Raw genomic sequence first — 16,530 nt, 5'->3', positions numbered from 1 at the left:
TTTCAGGAAATAGGGTTATGAGATGAACCAACAGACGAATAGCAGCGTGTGAGAGACATGGAGCCAAGAAGCTCTAACTGCTGTAGGAAGCTGGCGCCGCCATGGCGAAGCCGAACGCAAACTAATATTAGATCGAGGAAGAGAAGTCAAGATGCCGGCCAACAACACATGGCTGGCCGCCGGCTTCTGCAGCGCCCGGCATGTCGCGTCGACTATCAGATAGGATGGTTCGCAGCCCGGCTCACACACACCACAGCCACGCCGCAAATCACGCCGCACGCTACGGCTACAGCTGCGCTACGCTTTAGTGGCAGGGCTGGTGGCAGGGCTGGACGATCAGCTCCTGTTGGGCGTCGATCAGAATCTTCCAATCTTGGCGCCCCGGCGAGCGATGCACGATCCCCAGCGTTTGTTACTGCTTTTGAACCACCGGTCGGGGCGGCGGCACGGAGCGCGGGGCACAGAGCACGGAGCAGTGTGGAGAAGAGGGGGGAGCAACATCTCGCAAAGACGGGGGATTGGACTGCTCAAAGCAGTGTTTGGTGCAGCATCATATGGGAAATGGGCAGAAAGAGAAGATGAAAGAATGACAGCCGTTCAACGCAACAGAGCAGGGCCTTTCACTGCATGTTCAAGCCGTCAACGCTGCTGTGTCCGCAAGCAGCGCAGCGCAGCATCCCCTAGCGTCGGCGTCGCTTTAGCTCGTCCAAATCATCCAGCTTCCTCCTGATTAGCGGTGCTAGCAAATGCTGTTGGTGGCGCCAAGAGCTCTCTCTCTCTCCTCGTCTTGCAGGTGTGTGTCTTGTGCGCCACGGGCTGAAGTTTGTATCGAGATCGGACACGTGGCATGGGACGCCATGAGGACGCCATGATGGGACGCCATGATGGGACGCCATGATGAGATGTTTCCATCTGAAGTTATCGCCAGAACAGTGGATACCGGCACGGCGAGAGTTGAGACTACACGCAAGGCTTCAAGTATACGAGCCTCGACGAGGCGCAGAATTCGACGCTAGGCCTGGTCAGTACAGCACAGCTCCCTTACTCATCTCGACAGTTGTCTACGCCAGGAACTGCAGTGTATGAGAGCAGTGTGAGTGAGTGCGGTCTCGCCTGAGAGTCACAACACATTGCATGAGTCTCAGCTCATTAGATGGATACAATTGTATATCTTGCAATTTGAAGGAAACCCAGAATATGAAGCGAGGAAGACAGCATATATCTAATTCGTGTTTTGTGGTGATTACTGCTGATAACAAGGCCTTACCTGGCTTGTTTAGCTTCTCAAAATGAGACCATCAACATTATGTTGAGCAATCTCACCTGTGTTCAACTCATCCATGGTCGGCATCTCAGACTATGTCACCATCTCATGGCTTAGCTACGAGGAGCAATGCAAAAGGCCTCCTCAGTCTGGGGCATCATGAGCGATAAGATACTGTGTCGTTGTCAAATCATCTCACGATGCTCATTGCACATAAGAGAGAGAAAAGGTTGGCCGAAACGAAATATTCGTTCCGATTTTTATGCTCTATCTATCTATCTACCAAAAGAGTGTTCCTATTCCTTCATTCCATCTCTCAATTTCCATTACAACCCCTTTATCCCAGTGATGATCCACCCCAAGTCCGTCCGATGCAGCCCGTTGTCCACCCCAATGTCCAATCCATTAATCTTCCCAATTTCCCTTCCATCCATCTATCCACCTATCCATCCATCCCAATTTCCCTTTCCAATTTCCCTTCCCAATTCCCTTCCATCCATCCATCCCTTTTGCCAACCCCAATTTCCATCTCAATGCCCGACCCAGCCCCTCCCAATTACCCTTCATGGTTCCCATCCAGCCCTCCAATCCCAGTCCAACCCAGTTTCCATCCTCGAGATCTTTCAAAAATCCCATTCCAAAAGAAAAGAGAAAAAGAGAAAAAAAGGGTCCCCTTCCAAAGGAGAAAAAGAAGAGAAAAGAAAAAGATCCCCTTCCAAAGAAGAAAAAGAAGAGAAAAGAAAAAGAAAAATGATGTATATAGCTGACACAGCAGAGTGGTACTTGGCAAATCTCTGCCCATGTCGCTATTCGTTTCCTCCACAAGGCATTGTCCTGGTGGTCCGACAGCTCCGTTCCCCTAGACCATGAGAAGAACTCCAGTCTTTCAAGATGCTGAAGGACCGACAAGAGACCTAATTTACGCGACACTGCACATCAAGCAAAAAGAAAGCGTGTCGGAGAAGAACACGGTTGCTAGAGCAGCAGTGTCGCGCAAATTTCCCAGTTTTATTGCCAGGCTGTGTTGCCTATCGTAGTTGACAGGCAATCGAGATACGTCGTACAGAAAGACCGACTAAGAAGGAGAGAAACCCGTTCTCTCGCCGACTCTTAGAGAAGCGATTTCCGTGCATACCCCTCGGCCTGCAGACACTCAAAAGAATTAATGAGGGCATCTGGCGAGCAGCAAGATGACAAAGTGTCATGCAGAGCCGCCTGGCAATGTATCGAAGACGTTGGTGGAAGAAATGTTGCTTTTCCCCCGGCCACTTTGAATTGACATCTTCGATAGGTGAAACCCAAACAAACTGGTTCATCAAGAAGATGAACTGAAACCCCGAAAAAATTGATTCATCAAGATGATGAACCAACCAAGAGCGGGAAGAATTTCACATATCAAGAAAACCCAAGAAAGGCAATTCTCTCAACATAGAAAGACTTCCCGGGTCTTCCAAGAGGCATGCCATGATGTGTTACCTCTTGAAAGACCGTCTACCTAGAAAGGTAGATGAAACCCAGAGATGCCCGATTTGAATTGTCAGAATGCTGGAGGTCAATGACCTAGACCAGTATTCGCTGAGGCATGATTTGCAAGTCAACTACTTGCCGAGAATCCAGCCCCCAAGAAAGCACGGAAATTGATGCCATGGCTAGCATTTGCTTCTTGGGGAATACCCCCTTCTTCGATTGGAGCTGTTTTTTTTTTTTTTGGAGTTTTTCCTTTTCATTCTTTTTTTGGGGGAGAGGCTTTTGTGGGGTTTTCTCTGTTGGAGCGTCTATATTTTTTTTGCGGTCCTCCCCCCCGTTCAGCATGACCATGGTGTGATGATTCGAGCGGATTTTTTTTGGTGTTTTGTGTCATGGTCATGTCAATTGTGGGGGAGTTTTGCGATCAGATGGACTGTCACACATGAAGCTGTTAGGTCGAGCCTTTGAGAAGCATGGAAATGGTGTTGGTTCACTTACTCGCTGTTTCATTCTATGAGAAGATGACGAAAAGGAAACGCCAAGAATGGCCCGGCACCGACATTGTTCCCTTAGGGGGCTACCTTTCATGGTCTTATCAGTAACGGCTCATGAAGAGAGAAGCAGATGATGTTGATACTTACCTTTGAAGCTCCCCCCAGGGATTGGAGGCACTTGAGCGGCAGTCAAGCGCTCAATGCGGTTTGCCGGCGAGAGTTTGGAAGTGATATGATGGGAATGAAGATGAGGATGATGGAAAGAAAGGAAACTCGAGTCAACCGGAGAGAGGAGGAGCTCTTATATAGACGAGATGTCTCTCTGGCACTCGAAACGTTCAAGTCATACGGCAAAGCTTCTTACTCATGGATGAGAAGCCATAGAACCCGGTGGGCTTCGGAGATGGGCAACTGACGCTGGCCCAAGACATATTACGTTGGAATCTATCGTAAGTCACTGACCCAGATGACGTCTACAGAGGCTTGCTAACTCGAAAATCCAATGTAGTCATGTACGAGAAAGGAGAAGTGAAGTCTTGTCTCAACACTATTGGACCCAGGGACCCATATTCGGACGAGTTCCTATTGGCATTCCCTCACCGGCTGCACCAAAGTGGCACGGCAACAGCAGTAGCGGCCAAGAGCTGAACGAGAAAAAAGAAACGAGTGCAGTAAGACATTTGTGGCGTGGTATAATACGAGAAAGAGGGGGTTCATATGCGTTAAAATGAGGCGAGTTCGTGGAATTATGCCGGTAACACCAATTCCCGATATTATTTGGGCCGAGATGACTTGTCATCACTGCGATTGCCTGGTCTCTTAGTGGCTGAAGCAATGCAGGAGATTTTCATGGCCAATGACAGGGAGGTAGTTGCCGCCGGGTAGCTGTCCATGACCGAAACATGGCCGCCGTGCCGTGTTGTGGCTTTTTATCACGAAATCATGATGACTACGATGCATTGCAGGCTTCTTGCATTAGGGCGGATGTAGGCAATGATGGGCTGCTGCGAAACACAACGATGCGATGGAGGTGAGTTGAGTGTGTTTATGGCGTGCTGGGTGCATTGACTTTGCGCACATTGCTCACTTGTGAGAGATACAGGACATGGGTATGTGATGGTACTTCCAAAAGCAGAACAATACTACGACGGGTATCGGAGAGTATACGCAAAATAAGACGACATGCACCACGTAGTAAGTATTGGACATACCTATAGACAAATTAGTGGCGGTATTTCGGCTGCTAGTATCGGGAATCTAAAGGTTCGTCTATCATTCCCCGGTCTGGATATAGTTGTCATGCGGGTGCTTGTTGTCAGTCTCGGGGGGGGGCCAGGCACTAATTCTTGTTTTGCGATAGCAGCTGCTGCAATTCGGTCACGCATGCAGAGCACGGTTAAAAGCTTGTAGCAATATTTCAGGCTATATCGTTTCCGAATGTTGAGACAGGTGCGAGTGTTGAGCAGGAAGCAAGTGGCTGTACACGTCAACTCGCAGATATTACAGCTTGCATCAATCCTGCTGCTAGTTTGTATTGCTATCAGCACTCTATCTGTCGACTGAATCATGGAGTCACTTGCACTGGCACATGATGGATCGCGGGGAGCGGAATCGGCTGCCGAGAGTCGTGGCATCCAAGGTAATCTCGGGACCGTCAGGGTTATTGATTGGATGGTAACTAGGAGGTTGGGTCATGCGTCCAAGTATTACTTGTATACTCGAGTAAGTATTGATCGAGGGGCTGGGACGCAGAACTGCCCAACCTGATGCAAAGCAAAGCAAAAGATTCCTATTTGGTGCTGCGGAGTATCCTGCAACACTCTTACCTTTTTACTGGCTCTACCTTGGTATGGAGCAATCGATGCCCGAGTGGGACTGGAGACTGAAGGAGACACAGATTTTGCCGAGTCTTACTCTTTTCTTTTCTTTTTTTGTTCGCTTGCTTCATGGGCAAGCATAGGCATGTGCTCTCTGCCTGCTGCTCGATGCCACTCTATGCCCGGACAAGGGACCTATACCGCTTACTATTGCAGCTGACGGACTGGCTGGCTCGTCCAAATACGTCCTAGGCACTTTACAGGCGGCGTACAGGCATACGCCCCCTCCATTTTTCCCATCCTCTGGACGATTCCTATGGTCTCAAGCTTCTTGTACAGCTACAAGGCATCCAGCAGCAACGCTTACAACTCAGACGAGGCTGCCCCTCCCACGTCGCCCCCCATAACGCTCCGCTTCCATTGGGCTACTGCAGGTCCTGGTGGAGCTCTCGGCGGAGGATTCATGCAGCTAGATGATGCACGTCGGGAAACAGGTTAGCGTTGACAAGGACAAGTGGAGGGGGCGTCTCGCGTCTTGTATGAGTGTACTTGTACAAGTTGAAGCAAGTTGACAGAGACATTGATAATTCAAGTGTGTATGGGTACAAGGTCTGGTACTGATACAAGACCAATTGGGCGAGGGGCAGTCAGAGGTAAGAAATCGAGACTCTATCCAGTCCAGGCCTTGGCCAGACGCACTTGTTGCAGGAGTCGTGGGCCCCCGGTCGATTGGGCTGAGCTCCCATGCAGCGGTAAAGGCCGGTGAGAGATTGAGGCAAGCACTATGAATCGTCGATCAGTCGGCCCTTTTAGAGAGCAACCGTATATCCAAAGTGCACAAGACGAGCGGTGCCGTGGAGAGATTGGCACAGACGATTGAACACCGACGCGGCTCATGTCTATTTGTTTGCTGGTTCAGATATGGCTGCCATACCGCCACACCAATATATCAAGATGAGCTTCACAAGATGTGTGATGCAGGGAGCCATCAGCTGTAGTGCTCCGTTAAGATTTTTATGTGAGAATACTATGTAGGCAGAAATAGGCATGTGTTTGTATCTTCTATAGCATTCAGCTCAGTCATCAAAACATCAGATCTCAAGAGTAAGAGTCTTTCCAAGTATTTTCCCTATTCTCTACAGCCTATAGTTTAAATCATTGAGCAAATACAAGCTCAAAAACGAGATACAAATCAAGACTTTCTTTCCTACATTTCTTCAGATGATTGGCCAAAGTATTCCCTACTGCGTCCCCAAACGGAATCGTTTCGCTCGCGAGAGAAAAGTGAGCTTCAAACCACGACAATATACAGATTTCAAGAGTATACCTGTCTGCTATCGACTAAAAGTTCTCAGAGGCATTGTTTACTCATCGTCTTTGTCACTACGAATTGCTGATCCAACTCAACTTTTGGCGCAGAAGTGACGCCATCTACAGACTCGAGCTCCATCCCAGAACTGTGCTCGGCCAGCCATACCGCAATTAAAAAATGCCTTTTCAGCCTGATTTGTGATGATAGCTTAGCTGTCAAATGCCCCAGCGTCAATTTTCACAGAGAGAAGCTTGACTCAGAGGGCATATAACCCAAAAAAGAAAATTCCATATCATTTTCTGTAATCAGCTTGCCAAATCTCGTAGTTCCAACAAAAACCGAACATTGCTTAATGTAGCCAGCTCGCATACAGCATTTTTCAGGCCTGTGATCGCGGTCACGGTCATATAGGATAAGAACCGCAAGAAAAATGAGCGTGAGACTAGAGTGTATCGCCGCCTCGATGCAATTCAGGGCACACACGTCCCCAGTATCTCATGGCTACCCTCACCACCCAGTTCAAGCGTATCCTATAGTCGCCGCAACCATCACTGCTCCTTGCAAGCATGCTTTATAACCGGGAAACCCGGTTCTGACACGGTGGTAGATTATCCATAGCCTTTAATTCGCAGGCTTCATTGTCGGCTCTTGACTCTGAGACGTAGGAGCCGAACCGGTAAGAAAAAGCGTAGCAATGGACACGACATGGTTCCAAAAGAAGATTACACTGGATTTTACGAAAGAGCTGTGGCATTTTCAGCTCTGTTTGGGTAGAGACATCCAAAAGGTGTATACATTAGCTATGAACAAATCATCCCAATCTCACTTGCTCCTCTTCCCAGAAATGAAGAAAAATAAACGGGCAACATATGCTTTGATGTTGTAGGAGGGAAGATACTGAGCGAGTGCTGGATTCCTTTTTTTTTTTTTTTCTATTTGTAATATTCTCAAGTTTAGGATCATCTGGAGGAAATTTTGAGTGTTAAGTAAGTAGGCGTGACGTGCCATAGATGATGTCGACTTTCTTATTTTTTGTGCTTTCCATGGCATGCAGTCTCTATATCATCTTCGCCCGCTTTCTTCAAACCACCGAGCTCCATGTTCAGCTGGCCTTGCTCCGTAAATTTTACCCAACAGGTCTAACTGTTCAAGATATACGTAATTTTGGTACTAGAACTACATGTGTAATACCATGCCAGCGCAAGCAGTCTTGAAGACAATTTGCTTACGTTCCGAGTCCTTGCCTAATCTTGCTCAGCAGGACTAGGTAATAGCCAAACGCCCATCTATCTATATCTGATCCTGCTTTTCAAGGCTTTTCGTGAAGCGCCAGCACAAATTCTTGATCTCGAGGCTGGTCGGCTAGATCGCTGCCTGGCTTGCTAAGACAACGTCTCATTCACAGCTCAAAAGTTCTAGTGACGGTGGGACCAAGAGGTCAAAACGATAGGAAGGCCGAGAATTTTCGGGCGCAAGGGAGATTCTTTTCCAAGACATGGGGGCGTCCTATCGAGCAGAAGAGGAAAATTCATCGTTCATTTTCTCCCTTTTTATTTTTCTCAAACCTTGTGGTAAGTGAGGCTGATCAGTCTTGGGTCCGGTAGCTAAATGATTAGCAGGCCGTGACTTTTCGGGCGTATGTCTTGGAGTTACAGTTCACTAATCCTGGCCCATATGGGGTCCGATGGCAAAATGATTGGGAGGCCGTCAATTTTTCGGGCGCAAGGGATGATCAATTATGAGACATGATGTCGCCTTGCCATGGCATATTCTGATCCTCTCGGGCCGTGTCTTCTCTCACGGCCATGTCTTGATTGGAAGGCTCAAAAGGCTTGATCAATATGGAGGCTGCTATCAAACGATTAGAAAGCTGTAAACTCTCGGGCGCAAAGGACAAACAATTTTGATATATAATTGCCTTGCTATCAAAGGTAGGTACAGTATGCCGTCTCAGTTTTTTCCGATTACTGTACATTACTGAACCCCTCAGTTGCACGCTTACCCGAGAGGCATAAATAATGTTGATGTAGAGCCCAACCACCATGTCATTTGGAGCACACAAAGGTTTTCATACGCGAACATTATTTAACAAGGACAGAGAATAAGATGGCTCCTGTGATGTGAAATCTTCTTGTAGTCACTTCCTTTATTCAAATTGAGCAAGGTTAGATAAAACTGTAAGCATGCACATTGAACCGCCTATACTGCGGAGAGCTGCCTAGCAGCACAACAGCTACGAAAACTTGGGCAATACAACCACTCCAAGCACAGACAAATTATCGGTATTAATCATCAAGCTGTCTTGCCTTTTTCGTCTCTCTTCCTCAAAAGGAGCAGGCCTGGCAGCGTGCGCAGATACGAAGCAGCATGTACAGTAGATACGAATCAGCACGTGCAGATACGAAGCCAGCCTGCTTTCCGTATTTCCTTAGCCCTCTTGGCTCTTGGCTCTTGGCTCTTGGCTCTTTACTGCCACCTGCCACCTGCCACCTGCCAAGCAGCGCAAGGACTGCACCTGCTCCTACAGTATCAATAGCGAGGCGATGCACGTCACGGAGTTGCGGCAGTGCATAAATGGTGCAAGCGCGTCTAATTAGTCCGGGAATCGCGGCTTGTGATTGGCTGCGGCCGGGCCTGTCAGGGCAGTTCCTGGCGCCTTTCTGGCAAAGGAAATTAGGATGGTAGAGGCAGGTGCAGCGCAGAGTGAGAGCCCTTTTCATTTACAGTGCATTCATGTGCGCACACAAGCTGGGAGAATCAAAGAGACAAAGAAGATCAAGCCACTTCAATCTTGTACATCCATTGGCGTCTCATTTTCGATCTGCCACCTGCCAGGATAGCAGATGCCCATCGCAGCGTTTCCCCTCCCATCTCTTCCTTCCATCGCACTCCGCGCTATTTATACAAGAGGCAAGAAAAAAGTGGCCAAGATCCGCCATCGAAAATGTGAGACGGCTGCGGCACACACACGGTATGGATCTGCTGCCCCCCTGAGCCGGGAAACTAAACAACGCTTGCTGACACTGGCCAGTTACGAGCAGCAGAGCAGCAACTGGTCCGACCAGGGGCCCCCCGTTCTCGTTTCGCCTCGTCGAATGAGCGTGCCATTTGCTGCTCTTTTCAGGAGAAGCAGGGGCCCCGTATTTTATTTTAATCTGCTAGTACGGAGAACGGCGCACGGCCAGCAGCTCGGCGGCCTCGTATCCTTACCCTTTATGCGTGCGATGCCGTCAAGACGGTCCAGTTTGCTCGATCTGCGAGCGGATACCACTTTCATACGGCCCTGAAACGGCGCTTTCGGGGGGACTCAGCCACCACCCTTGGACGCGTCCTCGTAACAATCTGCATCAACCGCTCACTCAACTCTCGTCTTCCACTCTCCACGCTCTCTCTCTGCCCTATTCGCTCATTTGCCCACCCTGCGCCAGATTTCTGTCGCTGCTCTGTTCTTCTCCCTTCCCCCAGATTTTCCATTGTGTGTGGATGGACTATTTGGCGACAGATCCAACCAACCATTAGTTTACCTTCACGATAAACATGTTCACTCGCTTTGATCTCTCATTCTAAATCTCGCAATTCTTGTCTTGAATTTCTTCTTTTTTTTTTTTAACCCTTTCTTCTCTTCGTATCTCCCTTTTCGCTGCCGTGTTACCACACAAACAACGGCGCTTCCGATCGCTTCTCCAAATCGCCCGCTACCCCGACGACGACGACAACAACGACGACGACACATCCGCATATCAAACCAACGGACAATCGCACCAGTCACTACGCTGTGAACTGACTTCCCCCCCCCCGCGACACCGAAAGAACCCCTTTGGCCGGACCATCGTCTTCCAACCTCGTCGTTCAATGTCAAACTCGCCATACAACTTCAATTAATTTCTAAAGCAAACGAGACGTTCCGCAGGACGATAACGGCTCCTTAATTGCGCAACCAGTTTTTGCCTCTTTCCGACAACAATCCGCGTCCTCTTGCTACAACCCAACTCTCACCAATCATAGACAAAATTTTGTCACTGAAGAATAGCCAGCAACAACGACAAATAACCGGCAATATGTGGTTCTCATCGAGGAGCAGTCCGCTCCTCTTGGCCGCAATGGCCACTCTGCTTTCTCCAGTCTCTGCTGTTGAAAAGATGCTTGCCTCCACCTCTCTCAATACCTGCCAGGATAACTCAGGTCTCCAAGCCAGTTTCTTCAACGCCGTTTACACTCCCAACAATAACTCAGCCACCATCAATCTGGTGGCCACATCCTCTGTTACAGGCTACGTCGAATTTGATATTGAAGCCTCGGCTTACGGATACACCTTTCTAAAGACCACGCTCGACCCGTGCAAGATCAAGCTTCCTGGCATGTGTCCCATGACGGCTGCTGCCAAGTTCAATATTCCCTTCACCCTCCCCGTTCCCGCTGATGCAGCCAAATCGATTCCTTCCATCGCCTACACCATCCCTGATCTGGATGCCATGGTCAGGGTGCGCGTTAACCTCACAAGCACAAAGGAAAGTATTGCCTGTGTCGAGGCCAACATCTCCAACGGCTTGACGGTTAATCTGGTTGGTGTGAAATGGGCTACAGCCATTATTGCCGGTATTGCTTTGGTTTCATCCGCCATCTTCAACGGACTGGGCCACTCCAACACCGCCGCCCACGTTGCTGCCCTCTCGCTCTCCCTCTTTGGCTATTTCCAGGCCCAAGCCATGATTGGCTTGACTGGCGTGGAGCTGCCTCCCATCGCTCAGGCTTGGACTCAAAACTTCCAGTGGTCCATGGGCATCATCCACATCGGCTTCATGCAGACCATCTTCACTTGGTATCAGCGTGCTACAGGTGGCACCCCTGCCACTCTCTTTAGCTCGCTGGGATCTGTTTCCGTCTCTGTGCAAAAGCGTGGTCTGGATGCCGGCCTCGATGCTGGCAAGGAGCTGATGAGACGCAGCCTCGCTCTCATGCCTGCGTCTGCCGTCCATCTTCTGAAGCGAAGCGGCAACATCTTGTCCCCGTCTGGAGGCTATGTGGTCTATGGAATTCAGCGTGTGGCATTCAAGGCCAAGATTGAAACCACCAACCTCTTCCTCACAGGTCTGACTTTCTTTTGGCTCTTTGCCATCTTCACCATGCTTGGCATCACTTTGTTCAAGTTTGCCTTGGAAGGTTTGGCCAAGCAGGGCGTCATGAAATCAGACAAGTTCCTCGAGTTCCGCAACGGTTGGCGGACTGTTCTCAAGGGTATCCTCTACCGCATCGCCCTCATCGGTTTCCCACAGCTTTCTATCCTGTGCCTCTGGGAATTCACGCAACGTGACTCCGCGGCCGAAGTTGTGCTTGCCGTCTTCTATTTCTTTTGTCCACTTATTGCTCTTGCCTGGGGATCTAGCAAGGTGATTCAGATTGCCCGCCGATCCATCAACATGCACGGAAACGCAGCCTACATCCTCTTCTCGGACCCCCAGGCTCTCAACAAGTGGGGTTTCTTGTACGTGCAGTTCCGTGCCTCTGCTTACTACTTCATCGGGCCCATCTTGGCCTACACCTTTATCAAAGCCATGTTTGTGGCTTTTGCGCAAAAGACTGGCGTCGCCCAGGCTGTCGGCTTCATCATCCTCGAGATTGGCATGCTCATTGCCGCGTCGGTGTTGCGCCCCTGGATGGATAAGAAGACCAACTCGTTCAACATTGCCATTTACGTCATCAACTTCTTGAACTCCATCTTCTTGCTCATCTTTACCAACGTCTTTGGCGCGCCTTTGTTGGCCATTGGTGTTGTTGGTGTTATTTTGTTCGTCCTTAATGCCATCTTCTCCACGGTTCTTCTGCTCATGGTTGTTGCCTCAACTATTTACTCTATTGTGCGCAAGAACCCCGACGCCCGATACCAGTTCATGGCGGATGACCGAGCGTCGTTTATGAAGTCACAAACCCAGCTCAACAATGGCGCAGCCACTGAATTAGACGCATTGGCAGTTACCGCTAGAGGCGACAAGGGATACAAGCTTGGAGACGAAGAATCAATTGCATCTGACGAAATGCACCACCCTACGGAACCCGCTACCAGCATGGCTTATGCTCCTCAGACCATGAACCCTCAAGCTGGCTTCTACCAGCCGACGCGTTCAGTATCCCCCGTCAACCCATCTGTGCCACTCTTCCCAGCCAATGACCAGCAGTCCCATTCATCATACGGCCACGGCTCATCGCCAGCGCCAATGGGACGAGTTCCTTCGTACGACAACAACCACAACACGAGCCCTGGCGGCTACAGAGCACAAAACAATGCAAGGTATGTTTGTCTCTAATATCAGCCATCTTGAGCGCAACAAGAATATGCAAATACTGACTGATTAATGTGTATAGCCCCTGGCAGCGTGGTGCTGGTTACGATTAAGCAAACCCCGACCCTGACCGTTCTATAGACCTACAATGACGCACATCTCTTTTTTTTTTCTTCTCTCTTTTTTTTAGTCTTGTTTTCTCTATTTATAATCAGTCGCACGCGAATCCCACGAGGGACAATTGCCATCACCTGATGCGCGTGTATATCACAAACAGCCTAGTGTGTATATGAGGGCCGGCTGTCCTCAATATCCTGAGTCATTCGTCATGTGTGGTAGGAGAGAGCGACGGGCTGGCTCTGTTTTGGCGATGCAATGCGATGCGATGCGATGCGTGTAAAGGCGTTTACTAAGAAGGCTGACCTTGTTCGTTGTCTGGGCTACTTGAAGGAGTACTGTTTGAAAGAGCGAGCGAGAGCATACACATATAAAAAGGACATTGCGTGCCGCTCACCTATTTTTTCTCATGTATGTACATAGGGTCTCGTTGGAGAGATCGAATCGGCCATTTAGAGGCCGATGGTTATGACAACTACTGCTACAACTATTTACCTGACCTTGACTTTGGGGCTCGGGATGTATAGAGCGTGCAAACTTGGATAGATTTGAAATGATGTTCCAGTCTTGCCGGCTCCAAGTGGTCTCTTTTCTTTTTGTTTCTTTGTGTTTCTCTTTCTCTTCTTTTCTCTGGCTGCCTGTTTCCTTTCTTCACCCTCTTGGTTTTGCCGTCTTTGGTAATGGCTACTTTTGATAAATGGTTATTCTTATTTACGAATATTTTACGAGGCTTTTCTTCTTCTTGCTTCTTCATTCTTCTCCTTTTCTTTTCTCCTTCTTTCTACTTGCTACTTTCATTTTCTACAGGATTCCAGATTCACGTAAATCTCCAATCCTACTGTCCTTTCCAGTTAGTGGCAGGCTGCTGAGGCAGAGAAGGAGCAGCGGCCTGCCTAGCGCACGTGATATCTAGAATGTGAATGTGACCAAGTTGCCAGCAACCGTCGAAGCCGAAACATGTCACGAATGCATTGCGCGGCTCATACCTAATGCTCTCATTTGTCTCATTTCCATTTTCCTCCTGCTGAGTGAGATGCGCACAAACCGCAGGCGCGGCTATTAGACCAAATTCGACGGTCCATGTTACGAGTGACATGCCTCTTGCAGTCAGCCATCAGCGCTGAAGACGTTGCGCTTCTAGATTACGTTTTGGTTTGCATCATTGCAACGGTTCAAAGTTGATGTGCTCTACAGGCTCATTCAAGAGTTGGATAGCACAACTTCAAATTGCGTTTTGGTGTAAGTTTTGCTTCTCACGTCGCAAATATGACTGGAAATATAGTGCTAATGGGAGAGAGGGATGCTGATGACAGCATGTCAACGTCAGTTCCGTGAAGAGCTACACGTGTCTCTTCCTTTGGCCGGCCTCGGCTTGCTCTCGCATACTCGTCACTGATGGTCAATGTCCACACTTTCAATGAGTGGCTTGACAGAATTTCCGATACCGTAAACGACATCTTCATCCATCAAGGTCCATCCCTATACTAGATTGCAGTGCTTTCTATGGGTACACACGACTATATCAGAAGATCCGACCCAGCTTGGATGATCTCCAAAGTGGATATTCGAATCCGGCCTGCCAACTGCCGGCAAGACGAGACGAGACAAAACAAGGCCAAAATCAAGACAGGACGAGACGAGGCCTGTCGGAGATACATGCTCCATTTGATCGCTTAACGAGCTAACAGATCGACCATCCTATGTTAGCGTCATCTCAGAGTCTATTATTTGGTGCTGGTGCTCAACAAGCAGAACGGGAAACCGCCGAGATCGTATGGACACAGTTTTCCCCCCCGTCCCCTTAGGTACAGGGCATCTCTTCGGATGGCGTCTTGATTAGGGCTTAGCGAACTTTAAGAAGATTGAACCGTCCGTTTCGGCCCAAGCCGAGCCCTTCAATACCTCTTCGTGTCTAGGTATTGTCGATTCGACTGTGTGTTTTACGCAACCACAAAGACCTCAAGGACACCGACCACGTCGAACAGATTCCAGATTCCAGAGACCACCTGCATCACTCAAGGCTCTTGCGACAGATATCAGAAGCATATACATTGAACACCCAATCATCTATGATATCACGCCCTGGCTGGCTTGCTCGGCTGGTCCCGTCTGGCTTTATTGACTTTCCTGCTAGCGTACGCCTGGAGAGCTAAGGAGCAAACATCTATTTAGAACCATGACGATGTGAACCACTAACGCCCTGAGCTGCGCCTTTGAAGTTGCTTGTTCCTGCAGCTCGCATATCGATAAGCTCATCTGCTCCATCGCAGTCATCGGTGTCTGACGTTGCGGGTGATTGGCTTGGCAAGCCACCTGCACCTCGTCCAGTACCGTACAGTACCTAGATATGGGTACAGGTATAAACCTACTTGCCGTCACACAAACCCAAAGGTTAATTTTAAAATATTGCCTCCTTTTTCTTTTTCCCCCTTCTTCTCCTTTCAATTCTCTTCTTTTACCTACCAATTGGTTGTTTTCGTGTCAGTTCTCTTCCGTCGTTGCTCACTCTCCAATTACCATCAGACCATCTTTGTTGCGTATCTGCACCTTTGCAGGCTGCCGGCCCAATGTCTGACACTCCACCCGGACTGTATCGGGAGCGAGTAGACTCGCCTCCCAGAGATGTGGAAACAGTCGTAGGTTGAATCTGAGCCAACATTCACAGCCATTTACTTTATACCCTGCTAATGATACCACCTGTGGGAAATAGTCCTTTTGGCTCGGCACGCGTTCGATCACAGGCACTGGAGAAGTCTACAACTCCAGGTATCGCAACGTTCGCCGGCTGACGATTCAGCCTAAATGGTTCGACAAAGTTGCCACTACAGCCTTGGCCATCTTTCCCAAGTTCGCACAGCCTCGTCTGCAGAAGTGGTTCCCGGAGTGGTACCTCCCTCGCAATATCGTGCTGAAGACGCAAAAGAAGAACTGGGAAAATGAATTCTACGCTGAGATCAAGTACTACAAGGCCCTGGAATCCCTACAAGGCATCTACATCCCAAAGTACCTTGGAGCCACCGAGTTAAACGGCGTCAAGAGCCACGTCTTGTCCGATGTTGGCGGCATCTGCGTGGCCGACATTGATGAGGGCAGCGAAGATCTTGCTCCTGCTATCGAGAAGTTGTTCCGCCACACAATCTCTGCTGTGGCCGCCATGGGCCACTACCAGAACGACATGAGGCTTGACAATTTCCATCTCGTGGGCGATAAAATAGTCATTGTGGACTTGGAGCAAATGGGCATATTTTCGCCCCGGTACAACTTGGAAGCAATCATTGGCTTTCTTGTGCAGAAGATGACGGCCATCTTCTCCACGTACCAACAGGAACTGCGGGATGGATGGCAGGGTGATATTATTTGAAGACTAAGACCTATACTTCTGACACATTCAATTTGCGTCGCCGTTTTTTATTCATTCTTTCATTCTTTCACTCATTCACCCTTTTTTACTTGCTTTCATTCATTCTTTTATTCATTCTTTTATTCATTCTTTCCTTCATTCTTTATTTGTCTTTCTTGATTTGTCTTTCATTTCTTTATTATCTTTTCCCCTATTTTGGCTTGGTGTTAAGGTTGGACTATGGGATTTATCTTGACAATTGGTTACGAGAAATTGAGCATCAGAAAGCTATTCTTCTTACCTTCCACTGGCTACACTGATTGGCAATCAACAGGGACAAAAAAAGGGGTTTTTTTTTGAGCTTTAGAAAGTTTTTAAATGGCGCTATCTGTTGTTGGGAGATTGGCACTCGGAAGCGTTACCACTGGCGCCCGCACTGGC

The 16,530-nt window shown here is 48.8% G+C and overlaps 2 protein-coding genes across 2 annotated transcripts; both read left to right on the top strand.

Moving 5' to 3' along the window:
* Positions 1-9,413: 9,413 nt before the first annotated feature.
* TrAtP1_001912 (uncharacterized protein) lies at positions 9,414-13,437 on the top strand. Its single transcript, XM_014085722.2, has 2 exons — positions 9,414-12,640; positions 12,715-13,437. Exons 1-2 carry the CDS (start codon positions 10,413-10,415, stop codon positions 12,743-12,745), a joined length of 2,259 nt encoding a protein of 752 aa, XP_013941197.2. The 5' UTR covers positions 9,414-10,412; the 3' UTR covers positions 12,746-13,437.
* Positions 13,438-15,316: 1,879 nt separating this feature from the next.
* Positions 15,317-16,110, top strand: TrAtP1_001911 (uncharacterized protein; the record flags this gene model as incomplete). Its single annotated transcript, XM_014085723.2, has 2 exons — positions 15,317-15,385; positions 15,460-16,110. 2 exons carry the CDS (start codon positions 15,317-15,319, stop codon positions 16,108-16,110), a joined length of 720 nt encoding a protein of 239 aa, XP_013941198.2.
* Positions 16,111-16,530: the final 420 nt, after the last annotated feature.

Source organism: Trichoderma atroviride, chromosome 1 (genome assembly GCF_020647795.1).
Source record: "Trichoderma atroviride chromosome 1, complete sequence".
Classification (NCBI taxonomy): Eukaryota; Fungi; Ascomycota; class Sordariomycetes; order Hypocreales; family Hypocreaceae; genus Trichoderma; species Trichoderma atroviride.
This window is presented reverse-complemented; position numbering and strand designations above follow the sequence as displayed.

Bases quoted from the DNA above. Each gene is read 5' to 3' on its own strand.
- TrAtP1_001912 (XM_014085722.2), top strand. From the start codon at position 10,413: ATGTGGTTCTCATCGAGGAGCAGTCCGCTCCTCTTGGCCGCAATGGCC. The intron at 12,641-12,714 runs GTATGTTTGTCT...TAATGTGTATAG, and splicing joins AGAGCACAAAACAATGCAAG to CCCCTGGCAGCGTGGTGCTG.